General features: G+C 44.7%; 1 protein-coding gene across 1 annotated transcript in view; it reads left to right on the forward strand.

Annotated features, from left to right (window-relative positions):
- The window catches only part of glt8d2 (glycosyltransferase 8 domain containing 2), a 46,561-nt gene that overhangs the window by 28,435 nt on the left and 2,590 nt on the right, over nucleotides 1-15,536 (forward strand). Inside the window, exons 6-11 of the mRNA XM_069904253.1 lie at nucleotides 1,307-1,520; nucleotides 3,285-3,402; nucleotides 7,382-7,466; nucleotides 8,603-8,715; nucleotides 8,901-9,067; nucleotides 11,576-11,688. Of these exons, the coding sequence (XP_069760354.1) occupies nucleotides 1,307-1,520; nucleotides 3,285-3,402; nucleotides 7,382-7,466; nucleotides 8,603-8,715; nucleotides 8,901-9,067; nucleotides 11,576-11,688 (810 nt within the window). The remainder of the gene's footprint in view (nucleotides 1-1,306; nucleotides 1,521-3,284; nucleotides 3,403-7,381; nucleotides 7,467-8,602; nucleotides 8,716-8,900; nucleotides 9,068-11,575; nucleotides 11,689-15,536) is intronic.

Below are 15,536 nucleotides of genomic sequence, written 5' to 3' on the forward strand. Positions count from 1 at the left end.
ACAGGAGACGTTTCGGGCCTGAACCCTTCTTAAAGGAATGAGCAAAGAATAAGCAGAGAACAGAAAATCTCAGAATTCAGACCAGTGCTGGCTGGGGAAGGAGTCCAGACCAACAAAATGTGTTAATTGGATATGAAAAGGGGGAGAGATGAGAATCGATTTTGACTGTGTGAGAAAGAGGAAAAAAGGAGGGAGACAGAGCTAGGGAAAGGCAATAGGGGAAGAAGTTGTGGGGGGTGGTGGGTTGGTTGACGAAAGACGGAGAAGTCGATGTTAATGGCATCTGGTATGTGGGGTCCCAATTGAAAGATGAGGTGTTGTTCCTTCCATTTGTGGGTGGTCTCAGTCTGGCAGTGCATGAGACCATGGACAGACATGTCAACAAGGGAATGGGATGGAGAATTGAAACGGGTGGCCACTGGGAGATCCAGGCTATTGCTGTGGACAGAGGCAAGGTGTGCAACAAAGTGATCTCCCAGCCTCTGTTCAGTCTCTCCGATGTAGATGGGAACACCGGATGCAGTGGATGATCCCAGGAGATTTACAAGTGAAATGTTGCTTCACTTGGAAGGACTGTCTTGGGCCCTGAATGGTGCTGAGGGAGGAGGTGTGGCTGCAAGTGGAGCAACTCCTGCAGTCACAGGGGTAGATATCAAGGATAGAGCGGAGGGAGGAGTTTACAAGGGAGTCACATTAGGAGCGATCCCCAGGGAAAGTAGAGAGGGGAGGAGAGGGGAGTATTTGTCTAGTGGTAGAATCATGTACACTCTTGAAAACCTCTACAGGTATACTGTGGAGAGCATCCTGGCTGGTTGCATCACTGTCTGGTATGGAGGTGCCAACTCTCAGGACAAGGAAAATCTTCAGAGGGTTGTTAACCGGCATCACAGGCACCAGTCTTCACTCCAGCAAGCACATCTACATAATGTTGTATGTGACGTCATGTATGTACTCTGACAATAAATCAAAGCTGAATCTGAAGACTTACCAGCATTTTGGTGTGTTTTTTAACTACAATCACAGCATCTGCAGACTTAACGTGTTTCACTGATTACTTTTTGTCTGGTAACTTTTAAGATTCTTGCACTTGAACAGCTGGATGCCTCTGTACTTTACTCTGCAATGAAGGGGAAAGAAATAGAAAGCTCTGTTGACTGATTTTCTGAAGTAAAGGTAGATGGCATGAGCACTGGCATTGGGCAGAACAGACTGCTAACTGGGTTGTGGAATTGTGTCAGTCTCTGGGATGATTGAGTTCATCTCTTCCTCTCTCTGCACGTAAACTGCTTGTGTTTTCACCGTTCAGCCAAAGAACCTGATTCTCGAACTCCTCACAGTTCAGTCCACACAGTGGAGGAAAGCGAAGATGATGTGGGCGAAGATGTGATACCCATCATAATCTGCGCTGCTGAGGAGCGGATGGGAGGAACAATAGCGGCAATCAACAGCATTTACAGCAACACTGAGGCTAATGTTTTTTTCTACATAATTGTTCTCAGAATCTCTCTTGGCCATCTGAGGTAACATTTGGATTAGTTATTCATCCCTGATTCTTTGCTTAATTCTAAAAAGAGGAGAATTTCTTCTCCCAGAGATTGTAAATCTTTGGAATTCGTCATTCTAGAGTTGTAACTATAGAGGCTTTAAGTTTATTCAGCTGACACAGTTTTGGAAATCAAATGTTCAGAAGATTGCCAGGAGAATGCGCAGTGACATCTCCACGATTCCTTCATGCCAACATCATGGGGCAGCAGGGTTAATGTTAGTAGTTAGAGCAGTGCTATTACAGCGCCAGCGACCTGGGTTTGAATCCAGCACTGTCTGTAAGGAGTTTCTACTCCTTCCCTTTGACCTCATGGGTTTCCTCCTGGCGCTCTGGTTTCCTCCCACATTCCAAAGAGGTGTGGGGTAGATTAATTGGGCAGCATGGGCTCGTGAGCTGGTAGGACCTGTTCCCGGCTGTATTTCTGAAAAAAATCCACCCAAAGTGGCAGTGAGTCCTGTCCTGAGACAAAACCTGTGGTGATACTCCACCAGCCTACTGTAGGGGGCAACCTGTGTACCTGCAGAAGAGGACTGGAGGATAAGGCAACACCTGGCCGCCTGTCAATCAGCCGACCTGAATGGACCAAGCCCCACCCAGGTGGCTGCCAATCACCCTCCGGGATATAAGCTAGATCCAGCCCCTCGAGGTCAGTCTCAGAGACAGCACAGCACTCTCACAGCCAGCTCTGTGGAAGTTTATGTAGAATAAGTTGTGGTGTGCTATCGAGCAGGAAAGCAGACACAAAACATAAAGTCTGTTCAACAGGGTCACTGCTCCAGACCCAATTGTTCCTGAAATATTTTGCTTGAGAAAAATTGTGATTGGCCCATTTCCTTTGGGGTTATGAAACCATGCATGTAACGAGTCAATTAGGGACGATTAAAACAGTGGTTTTCAAGCTTTTTCTTTCCACCCACATCCCACTTTACTAATCACAGAGCACCGATGGCATAGGAAATACTTAAAGTGGTATGTGAGTGGAAAGTAAAAGGTTAAGAACCACTGCTTAAACCCATCCTATCTGTGTATCTGTCCAAATGTTTCTTAAACACTTCCTCTGGTGGCCCTTTCCATACACCCACCACCTGGTAAATCTCTCCCCCTCAAGAAAAAAGATGGGCTGACTCACAAACCTCAGGTTCCATTGTAAAATTTAAAACGTTCCTGATCACAAGTTCTTAACCCTTTCACAATCCCTCCAACTATGATGCTGGCATTAAGCAACAATGCCTCTTTGCCCATTATCATCCTGTTTATACTTGTGTAAAAGTCAAGTTTTTAAAACAATTTTTAACATTAAATTTAGGGGGTCAACTATTACACGGATACTACTTTTGACCGCAGTAAGTACCTACATCAATTGAGGTGTTGGGAGTTCTGATGGGCAGATGGGCGGCCGGAACCATGTGTTAAGTCCGTGTTGGAGATGTCGGGAGCTCAGGTGGGCGGATGGCTGGGACCACAGTATTGACTTTGACATGAGTATATACGGTACATTCTGGTGTTGAAAGAAACGTCTTGTGATGTGTATTTCCAAAGTAAATCTGTTTATAGTTATCTAATTATGGCTCTGACAATATCTCTGCTTACTAGGTTAGTGGGGAGAATGGAGAATGAAGGAATGTGTGTCAAAATGGAACAGGATGGTTCTTTGCTGCTAGATGATCCCCTCTCAGAATTCTCACTGTACTCGGTTGACAGGTCTGTGGCTTTTCTCTTCTCCCATTTTCCCCTTTAGCAAATGGATTGAGAGTTCAGAACTGAAAGAAATACAGTACAAAATAATAGAATTCAACCCTGCCATCCTGGAGGGGAAAGTAAGGCCTGACTCTGCAAGACCCGAATTACTGCAGCCGGTGAGTATGCGCTTTACCCAAAGGCAGGGGATCCCTCGAGGTTCTAGGGTGGTGGTGTGGATGTTGGTGCAGTGGAGTCCTTTTGTTCAAGTTGACATAGACCGAGGTACTGGGAGAAAGTTTGTTTTGCAGGCAACCCAGCTAGTCAACTCGTGCCTAGCACAGCAGTACAGAGCGCAAAGTTACAAAGAGAGAGAGAAATCATTGGAACAGAGCAAGGGAAATGCTATTTTGCTGGTACAAAATCACAATCTGCTGGAGGAGCTCAGCAGGTTGAGCAGCATCAGTGGGAGAGAAAGAAATGGTCGATGTTTTGGGTTGGAATCAGACCTGAAGCAGTTGGGGAATGGGTTTACCAGGCAGGGACACCCATATTGCACCAAATAAAAAGATATAAGAAGCCAGTTAAACAAGATAGTCTGAAAACATTGGGCTGGTAATGCCTAGGGCCAAAACATTGGTTACCTTTTACTTCCTGTGTTGCCTGCTGGGTTCTCCAGCATACTTGTGTATTATATAGAAGGCCAACTGTTTAGATAGTTATGCTGTAGAAATGTCATTTTACATGTTAAAAATACATTGGCCCTTGTTTTGTTCCTTCTGGAGAAAGGAGCAGGTTGCACATCACGATTAAAAGAGAACTGATGGGCAGCTGGTGATGGGTATGTGGGATGTGGTCCAAGAGGAAGTGGTAAAAGGGAGTACAATTGCAAAATTAAGAGAACATTCGGACAAGTACATGAATAGGAAAGGTTCATTGATATGGGCCAAATACCTGCAAATGGGACTAGTTCAGTTAAACAACTTTGTTAGCATAGAAAGTAGGGCTGAAGGGCTCGTTCCTTGCTGCCAAACTCTAAAGCCCCTTTCACACTGCCAACCCTCCCAGGAAGCGGGAAAACTTGCCGGGCCTGCTGCACTCGGGAGCCTTTTCCACTGCGCCATGATTTACCTGGTTAATTGGCAAGCCGGCATTTTAAGGGGGGTCCCAACTCCAGCGGTGATGACGCAAGAGCACGTTGGGCTTTCATCCCGCCAGGAAGCGATTAGTGAGTTAATTCAGCCAGGCTCTGACTCTTGCCCCCACCAAGTGTCAGAGCCTGGTTGGATTTAACTCACCCCGCCAGGTTGGAACGTTTCACACCGTGTGATCACCAGGAACAGACCCGCTAAATTAACCAGTTAAACCCATGTGGAATCAGTGGTGTGAAAGGGGCCGATGATTAACAAAATGATCCTGATCCAGGCTCTGATCTGATCCTCAGCCTTTACCCAATTCTCTCTCTCTCTCTCTTTTTCACTTTATTTAATTAAAATTTTTTTTAAATTTAGATATACAGCAAGGTAACAGGCCAATTTGGCCCTACAAGTCTGTGCTACCTAATTTACACCCCATTAACCTACATCCTGGCACCATTTTGAAGGGTGGGAGGAAACCGGATCCACCAAAGGACAGTGTGGGATTCGAACGCTTGTCTGGTCCCAGTTTCTGGCATTGTAAAGGGATTGCGCTAACTGCTCACTCTCTTTCTCTCTCCTTACTTCCCTCTCACTCTCTTTCTGTCCCTCTCACTTTCCCTCCCTCTCTCCTTCTTTCCTTTTCTCTCTCTCCCAGCCATACCTTGATGAAGGGCTCGAGCCCAACCCATCAGTTATATATCTTTACAGTATCTTTGCTCTATAAAGTTCACTGTTTGACCTGCTGAGTTTCTCCAGCATTGTGTTGTTACTAATGAACTCACTAAACTATCTGAATGGTCACATTTAACAGAGAATGGAGCAGTGGAGGCCTTTAAATATTTAGGTTGTGTAATCAGCATCACCTGGGTGATGGGGAGATGTACAGCACACCCTACTTACAGGCTGAGCCCAATATGTGCCGAGTACCAGGATGAATGCAACCTCAGTCCCTTCCATGGAGCACCTACATCTCCCACTACCTATAAAAGGCTGCCAAAATACTGAAGGATCCATCACACCTCGGCACATTCTCTTCTCCCTCCTCCCATCGGGGAGAAGCCTCATGCACCCTCTGGTTTAAAGACCATTCTTCCCTCAGTTATTGGGGATCCTCACAACAGTGCTCTCCTGCTGCCCTTGCTTTGTACCAATTATTTCATTAACTCAGTCAGTGTGCTCTTGTTCTACGGTATACACCTGTATGATTGTTGGCGATGACCTGGCAGAGTGCGAGCAGAGGAACCCTTCTCACTGCACCATTTATAACGTGGCAAATAAACTAGACCTGCAAAGTGTAGAATTTGGCCGGTACAGTTAGTGCAATGCTATTACAATCAGTGCCCCAGGTTTGAATCTGGCCCTGTCTGTAAGGAGTTTGTGCGTTCTCCCCCATATCTGGTGGGTTTTCTCCAAGTGCTCAGGTCTCCTCCCATGTTCCAAAGATGTACGGGGTTAATTGGTCATGTGTACATTGGGATAGTGTGGGCTCATGGGCCTGTTACCATGCTGTATCTCCAAATTAAATTTTAAAATAAAAATAAATAGTTGGCATAGCAGTTAGCAAAACTCTGTTACAGCGCCAACAACCCAGGTTCAAATCCGGCCTGACTGGAAGAAATTTGTACATTCTCCACGTCTGTGGGGTTTCCTCTGGGAGCTTTCTTTATTTAGGGCGGCATGGTTGGAGTAGTGGTTAATGCAACATCTTTACAGCACCAATAGTTGGAACTGGGGTTTGAATCTTGTGCTGTCTATTGTCTGTAAGGAGTTTATACGTTCTCCCTATGTCTGTGTGGGTTTTCACTGGGGGTTCCAGTTTCCTCCCACTGTTCAAAACGTACTGGGGGTGTATGTTAATTGGGTGGCACAGACTCGTAGGCTGAATGTGATAGTACAGATCTATCACCAATGTATATAGTGTATATAGTTACAGTATCTAGACTGTGCTTACAGCGATTGGCTAAGAGCTAAGCCTACTGTTTGGGCATTAAAGGGTTGTGTCCCTAGCCAGGTCGGATCATTCCGGACTGGTCGGCCTCCTGTGAAGAGCTCCTGTCTTTTGCTAATAAAAGCCTTGGTTTGGATCAACAAGTCTTTGATTCTTTCGACGAGCTCTACACTGAAATGGCCTGTGACTGCGCTGTATGTCTAAATGAATGAATAGATACATTTAAATTCTAGTTTTATGATTCCTTCTGGGAACTTGGGCTGCCCTGGCTAAGTGAGGAATTATCATTTTGATTCTCAGCTACTGGTGGGAAGGTGATGTTAATCTTCCTACTTGAACCATTCCATTCCCTTCACGAAAGTCTCCCATAATGGTGCTCGTGGGAAGTTCCACGACGTTAACCAAGTGATGATGAAAGAGGAGTGGCAATTTGGGACAATACTTTGGATGAAATATGGGATTGGCGGGGTTCCTGTACTTTCCTTTCACAGTTTGGTCAAGTACAATATTTCTGGGCAAGAGTTTTAGATTTCAAAGGTTCCTTTTATTGTCATTAAAAATGAAAGACCTTGTCTGCCATCAGGCAAACAGGGTCTCCCAGCGCATTGCCAAGCATTGACAATAGGAGAAAGAGAAGCTAAAGAGGGTCCCTTCAGAGACAGAGTGCCCGCAGATTAGCCTCCTGGGCTCCCACAGCCTCTGTAGCTGCACAGACCATTGGTAACCCAAGCTCCAGATCCAAACCTCTGACACGATCAGGAAGCCTTCAGCACCCAGGGCCCTTCAGGAGCCCTTCTTGCCCTCAGTGCCCTCTCGAATCCCGGTTCATGAGCCCAGGAGTCAGTCCCCAGCGGCCCATGAGAGTCCTTCATCTGCAAATCACTAGAAGTCTGTAGTCCAGAGTCCTTCAGCTGCTGAACCCCTCGACGGTCCGTTGTCGTGGTCATTGCCCTGTAGAGTCGTTTCCTCTGGTTCTCCTATTACTGGGACTCCTTTCCATTGACTAGTGCTGAAATAAGAGTTCTGTTTATTTTTCACGTTACCTCCTGCTACAATGTTTTCTCGTTTCAGCTCAATTTTGTCCGATACTTCATTCCCTATCTTATTCGCAATCACGAAAAGGTGATCTATTTGGATGACGATATCATTATACAAGGTACTACTAAAGCTGATGAGATTTTCGGAGCAATGGTCGATTTATTTCTCTCCAAGTAGAGTGGTAAAGAAATGCTGAAAGCCTCCCTTGTTGCCCTCCTGACTGTGAGCACACAAACATCTGCTGAGATCTGAAGCAGAAGCGTGGGATCACAAGAACTGCAGTCAGCCATGTTGTACAATGTTGATCACGCTAAGTTGTATTTTAACCATTTATCCACCTCAATACTTTATCCACATAAAACCTCCTGGTTTTGAAATTTCTCTTCTGCCATCTGGGGGAAGGGTTTTGCACTTTTCTGAAACCCTTTGTGTGGAGGAGAGCTTTCCGAGATCTTGTCCAAACGATCACTCTTCAAACAGCCATTAAATCATGCGATTGTCTTGAACCTCTTAATTAGTTTGCTTCGTTCACAAGGATAAGTACAAAGTGAAGGGAGGAGAGTCTAGGGAAGACATCGGGTTAGTTATTTTACACAGAGAGTGGTGGGAACCTAAATGCGTCTCCAGGGGTGGTGGTGGAGGCTGGTACAATAGGGACATTTAAGAGACTCTTAGGCACAGGGATGAAAGGAAAATAGAGGGTTGCAAGGTAGGGAGGGCTTAGTTTTTTTTGGGTAGATTGTCATAACATTGTGGGCTGAAGGGTCAGTACTGTGCTATAATGTTCTATGTCTAATCTATGCAATCTGTCCCCACAATTTAAAACTTTTCCTCATAGCACAGGAAGAGGCCCTTTGGCCCGAGTTGTCCGTGACTGACAGGGCTGGATGCAGGGAGGATGATCTTCTGGTTGGGGAGGTGGGTAATTTGGCCTCAGAGTATGGGATAGGATGCTTAGATGAAGAGAGAGGGCACTGAACCTGTGGAATTCACAGAAGGCTGTTATTCTCAGTTGTAGAATAGAAGAAGATTGAATTCTAAACACTAAAAGATATTAAGGATCATGAGAGAGAGTGGGAATGTGGTGTGGAGATAGAATTGTATTGAATGCAGAGGAGCATCAAAGATCTGAATATCCTCTGGGCCCTATTTTTCTACATTCTACACACTTAATGCTGCCTCCCTCTGATCTATTTTTGTCGAACAGCTTTACCTGCTACTCAAGTCACATATGAACTGGTTTTAACCATGCAGGTGATATCCAGGATTTGTATGACACTGTATTGAACCCTGGCCATGCTGCTGCCTTCTCTATGGACTGTGACCTGACCTCAACACATGAGATGGTTAGAAGTATGGGAATGCAGGTAATAAGATCGCATGTGGCATTGGGAACAGGAAAACGTTCGGTCACATCTCAGCCACAAGAAACTGCTGCCTTTCGCTTGCATGTACTTTATCCACAAAAGATTTCTGCTCGCAAAGACATTCCACCAGTGCAGTCAAATGAATCTTGCAGAGAAGCACAATGAGAAATCTGATTTCTTTCCAGACAACATACATGGGACACTTGGACTACCGGAAGGCAACAGTCAGAGCTCTGGGGATCAATCCCACGACCTGTTCCTTCAATGTAGGGGTCTTCATTGCCAATGTCACAGAATGGAAACGGCAACAGATAACAAAGCAGCTGGAAAAGTGGCTGGTGATTAACGTTGAGTAAGTTGCATGCCCTCCCTGGGATGCGATTGTGACCAATCTTCTCTTTCTGTTTTGTTGTAAGATAATCTGCTGGAGAAACTCTGTGGGTCCAGTCGCATCAGTGGGAGGAAAAGAACGGTTGACAGGGAACTCCTTCAGACAGAGAGTGGTGGGAGTGTGGAACGAGCTGCCCGCTAAAGTGGTGAATGGAAGGACTATGGTTTGGATACAGTTCAGTGTGCCTAGGCAGAAGAACTGCACAAACTGGATGGACTGAAGGGCCTTTTTCTCTTCTGTTCTATGGTTCTACCAGTGGGAGGGAAAGAACAATCAACATTTCCACCTGCACGAGTCTCCATAAAAGGGTTCAGCTTGAAATGTTAACCAATCTTTCTCTCCCCTTGATGCTCCGTGACCTACAGAGTTCCTCCAGCCGGTTGCATTTGGCTTCAGGCTCCAGCATCTCCTGTGTGTCTCCTTTTATTTTAACCTGTGGAGGAGGGATTGAGCTGATGTGGGCAACCATAGAAAATTGTCGCATTAGAGTTGAAGTCTTTAGAAACAGGCCCTTTGGCCCACACATGCTGACCTTTTTGCCTATCTACACTCATCTCATTTGCTGGCAGAAGGACTATATTATTCTATATCTTGCCAATGTACATGTCTGTCCAAATGCCTCCAACTGTTCCCCACAGAATGTTTCCCTTGCCTGGAGAGGTACTATTTCTTAATGATCAGGCTCTTTATTGATCATTTAAAATACAGCCATACCTTGACCTGATCGCAGATACATCTGAGATCAGGGCTTAATAAAAATATTAATACCAATGCCATATATTTATGTGGTACAGTAAGTCGAGGGGCCTTGGAGAGAGCCTTCAGAAGGTGTTCAGGAGGCCGAGGCGAGTGTCCACCGTTACACCAGTGGGTGGGCAACCGGGGTGAGGTTCTGCCATTGGGGCATCTGGAGTTTGGATGGACAGGTGGCGAGGAGCTTGGAGAGAGTCTGTGGCCAGTACGTTGGCATATCAAGGATTCGTGGTCAGGGCGATGGGATCTCGGATGGATGGGCAGTCCGGGTGTTGGGAGCTCTGGTGAGCAGGCAGCTGGGGTGAGGATCTTCAGTCGGGTGTCAGGAGCTTGGATGAGTATATTTCACCCATAAAGACTGACGTGCCCAAATCGATTAGCGCCCCCACTTCCAGAATGTAACCCAGATGCAAGTCGAGGTTAAGTTGGGATGAAGGGGGAAGGATTGTTCATGATACCATTTAATTTGGTGAGTAAGAACTCCCAGTAGAGGTTTGGGAAGGTAATTCTCAACTCTAGCCCAGGGTAGCTGATGTCGCAGACACAGCAATAGAGGGATGGAAATTACAAATGTCCAAGAGCTGAGTGAAACACGAAAACCTGCAGATGCTCTGATTGTTGTAAAAATGCACAGAAATGCTGGAGGATCTCAGCTGGTTTTGCAGCATCCATAGGAGGTAAAGATATATTACTGACATTTTGGGCCTGAGGCCTTTTTCAAGGACAGTGACAGGGAGGGTCCTGGTATGGGGACACCAGTACCTCTAAGCGGACGGAGCTGCAAAAGGTTGTGGACACAGCCCAGAAGATCACAGGGCAGCATGGTTAGCACAATGCTGTTACAGTGCCAGTAATCAGGGCCAGGGTTCAAATCTCATGCTGTCTATAAGGAGTTTGTACATTCTCCCCACGTCTGCGTGGGTTTTCCCCGGGGGCTCCGTTTCCTCCTACCATTTGAAACGCACCTGGGGTGTAGGTTAATTGGGTGTAAATTCAGCATGGGCTTGTGGGCCAAAATGGCCTATTACCGTGCTGTATGTCTAAATTTAAAATTTAAAACAAATTTAAAAAAAATTAAAACCCCTGGTATCTGGCAAAAAAATTTCAAGAAAAATAAGAGAAAACTAAAAAAAGGAATAAAATAGGTAAAAATACACGTTTAAAACTGTAACATAAACCTGAGGATGGGATTAGCCAGTGGAGCGGCCTTGGTCGTGTTTTGCTCATGGCAGCTGTTTGAGTAAAGTTGTGTTGGAATAAAATGGCGTCAACCAGGATGAAGAGGTGGCTGATGCTGCTCACCACTGAGGAGAGTCTATTAAAGTGTCTCCTTATCCCGGCTTAGTAAGAGTCGCCCCAGTCAGAGGCTTTATCTGTAAACTTGGAAGGGGGGGGGGGTTAATTATCTATAATATTATTGTCTGTCTTTCGGGCAGCTCCGTGGAGGGGGAGGAACCTGCAGATGCATCAATGGTTAAAAGTTTTCAAAGAATGTGACTGAAAATAAAGTAAAATGATCTAAGGTTCATATATTCATGCAAGTGAAATTTGTTCAGTGTATAGAATTTTTGTCTTTTAAACTGTTAGGCATTGTAAAAATAAGTATCAAGCAACCAGAAACTGGCATCTACCAATCCCCATAGGTGCTGGATACCAGGGGTTCTACTGTACTTGAAAGTGTGAAATTCGCTTTGATGAGTTTCTGCTCTTTTACAGGGAGAACTTGTACAGCAGTGCATTGGGTGAAGGAGTTGTGACCCCTCCCATGTTAATTGTGTTTCACAATAAACACACCATATTGAATCCGTTATGGCATATTCGCCACCTTGGTAAGAACCACTTCTGCTTTTACTGATATTAAAAGATGGAATGGAATTTTAGGATATATCAGAGAGCATCCTTTGAAATTTTAAAATAGAAAACTTTTGGTGGCTATAGCAATTGCTTTTTGCCAAGGCTTATTTTTGGTTTAAGTAAAACACAAAGCTAGAGAAACTCAGAAGGTCACGTGTCCTTTATATAGTAAAAGTTAAAATATAGAACTGACGTTATGGGCTTGAGCCCTTCATCGAGGGCTGGAAAAATGTCGGCAGACGTCCCATCAAAAGAGTAAGGGGGGAGATGTAGTTGCAAAGGCTGGAGGTGATAGGTGGAGAAGGGAGGGAGGGGACAGCAGCGATGAAGGGGAGGAGGGATGGCTGGGGAAGGGAGGGTGAAGGGAAGGAGGAGAACTGGAAAGGGGTCGGGAAGGGGGGAGGGGGAAGAGGAGAGCAGGTTAGCAGAAATCAGAAAAGTCGACGTTAATGCCATCTGGCTGGAAAATGGCCAGATGGAAAATCAGGGGTTGTTCCTCCAATCTTGGTGGGACAGACACGTGAGTGTGGGCGTGTGAGAGAACTGAAATGGTTGGCTACTGGGAGGTCTCTGTTACTGTTCACCACCTGCCTTTGTGACCACCCCTCTGGCTGCCGACATTTTTTCCATATCTCGATGAGAGGCTGAAGCCTGAGATGTCAGTTATGTATTTTTACCTTTGCTATTAAAGGAAACTGTTTGACCTAAGTTTCTCCAGCGTTGTGTTTTTACTTCAACCGGGGTGTCTACAGCTTTTCGTGTTTTACTTTTGGTCTAAGTGTTGAGAGTTCAGGATCCCCCATCCTCCAGGATTTGAGAACTCTGCAAGGACCACACTTTTGTTCAGTACTGAGAGACCTGTTTGAGATGAAGGGACATGAACTGCCAATACAGTGTCTAAGGCGGATGAGGTCATTAATGTTTTTTGCAGGAGCCTGGCTCATAAAAATTGGCATTGGCATAACTTTATGTCTGCAAAATCTGTTCAATACTGTAAGGTAAAAACATCATGAGATGGGACCGGAGAAGGAGTCACCCAGTACTAAGGAGTAACAGAATGCAGATGTGACCTTGTACACTCAAGATAAGCTTTGCACTAACAAGAATGATGTGTAGCAGACTAACAGAGAAGGATAGCAACAGTTTATTCATTGGACAATGTCATGGTATGATAATTTACTAAGTACGTATCCTGAGGTATAAAAAACACCACTTGCTGATAACGGCAGAATGCGCCTTCTCCAACTAACACTGTTAGTTGCAAGTGTTACAATCCGGCAATAAAGAACAAAGAACCTTGATTTCGACTCAGTCTGGTGTTTGACTCACTCATTCATGAACAAAGCAGACCTAACAATACTTAAAAACACCTGGGGTGATCAAACAATTTGAAAGAAGCTTATCTTCCCTCTGAAACACCTTCAATATCATTTACTTCTGTGTGGGTGGTGCAGAGGAGGTTCACCAGGTTTAATCTGGAGATGAGGGGGTGGCCTATCAGGAGACTAGGATTGTACTCACAGGAATTCAGAAGAATGAGAGGGATCTTACAGAAACATGTAAAGTTATAAGAGGGCCCCAGCAATTTCTGCTGATGGCAAATCTGCTTGCCTTAAGGCAGACTAAAGCAGATTTTGTGTAATATTACATCTGTTTCATTACAGGACAATAAAGGAAGCTTGAATCTTGAGATAAAGGCAGGAATTTTGTTTCCACTGGTAGGCAAGACAAGAACTAGGGGATATGGTCTCAAGATTCGGGGAAGTAGATTTATGACAGAGATGAAGAGGAACTGCTTTTCTCAGAGAGCGGAGAGTCTGTAGAATTCTCTGTGCAAGGAAGCAGCAGTCTACCTCATTAAATATGTTTAACACAGATTTTTGCAGAGTAGGGCAATTACGAGTTAAGGGGAACAGACAGGTAATTGGGTCTGAGTCTACGGCCATTCATGCATTGAATGGCAGAGCAGGCTCGATGGGCCAGATGGCTAACTCCTGCTCCTATTATGTACAGTGTACAGACGAACTAAAATTCTTGCTTGCTACAGCTACATACTGTACATGTGATTGTAATAGTCGATACCATGTAAAAGTCAACCCTCTATTTTTGGCCCAAAAATCTGGTATTTTTTAAATATGTGTGTAAAAGTTGATCCCTATTTTTGGCCCCAGCCGCCCACCCACCTAAGCTCCCAATGCTTGACTGTGGATTCTCACCTAGGCCCCAGCCACCCGCACATCCGAGCTCCCGACCCCTCAACTGTGGACTCTCGCTGAGGTCACGCACATTCGAGCTCCTGACGTCCTGAACATGGACTTACTGCAGCCAATAGAACATGTGCAATAGTCAACCCCTAAATTTTACTCTAAAGGTTGGTCCACAAAATTAGACTATTACACACTATTACCTATTACAATAGGTAATAACAAACAATGGTATCAATTAAATTATACAAATCTGCCCTCTTTGATGCTTCTGAGGGAATTGAAGCATCTTTCAAAATGTTTGATCGTATAAATAGCAATAAACTAGACAGAATATGAAATTAAGTCAAATTTATTGTCATCTGATTGTACAAGTACAACCTGACGAAGCAGCGTTCTTCAGTCCTTGGTGCAAAAACACAAGCAGGCATAACACACATAGGGACAAACAGGATAAGTATTTCATCTATACAAATAAATAGATTTAGTTCATGAAAATGAGAGTCTCAGAGGGTGAGTGCGAACAGTTCCTTTGTTCGTTCAGCGTTCTCATTGCCCATGGGAAGAAACTGTTCCTCAGCCTGGTCTCATGAATGCATGTTGAAATCACAGCTTTATAGGGAAATATACCTTTCTAGGTTGGTGAAGAGGATTCCATTTATAATTTCGATTGGATAAAAGTGTATATGGCCATGTAATTTATTAGAGGAAAACAAGGTAATAAAAAAAATAGGGAACTTTGCAAATATTATAAATGGATTATCCATTGAGATCTTTGCTGTTTTAATCCTTTTTCAAGTAAATGTGATAAAATCGACTCCCAGGATTATTCAACCTCTCCTGGACTACCAAAGATCTGCCTGGGCTATTGAAATAGTACATTTTGTTGCACTATGTAACCATGAATACCAATTTCACTGCAAAATCTCCCAAATTCATTGGGAATCAGTATCATCACCGTCTCCCAGCAACAATGTGTACTGTTGTTTTTGATGCTCAATAAATAAACTTTCCCTTTAAATGATCCCCATCTCACCTTAAATGCATGTCCTGTTGTAATGACATTTTTACTCCAGGAAAAAGATTGTGACTGTCCATTGTATAAATTTCTGTCTTGCCTTCCTTCAGCCTGCGATGCTCCAGAGAAAACAACCCAAGCTTCTCCTTGTAACTCATACCGTACCAGGCAGCATCCTGCATCCTTTCTAAAAACTCCACATCCTTCCTGGAATGTGGAGACCAGAATTACAACCATCCTCACCCAAGTTTTATATGCCAAATATATACGTGTAATAATCAATACCGTGCATATACCTTATTTTTGGCCCTGACTACCCGCCCATCGGAGCTCCTGACACCTTGAACATGGACTTAGCATCTGGTCCCAGCCACCCACCCATCCAAGCTCCCGATGTCTTGAACTTACCACGGTCAAAAGTAGTATGCGTGTAATAGGCGACCTCCTAACTTTTACCCTAAATATTGGTCCACAAAATTCAACTATTACACATATTCGAGAGACTCCTGGGAATCTCTGGCCCACGAACTTTCCACCAGGCCCAGTGGCGTGGGACCCAGAGGACCCGACACACGGTGCCTAAAGCTCCATGGAAAACAGA

The sequence above is a fragment of the Narcine bancroftii genome, chromosome 11 (assembly GCF_036971445.1).
Source record: "Narcine bancroftii isolate sNarBan1 chromosome 11, sNarBan1.hap1, whole genome shotgun sequence".
Lineage (NCBI taxonomy): Eukaryota > Metazoa > Chordata > Chondrichthyes > Torpediniformes > Narcinidae > Narcine > Narcine bancroftii.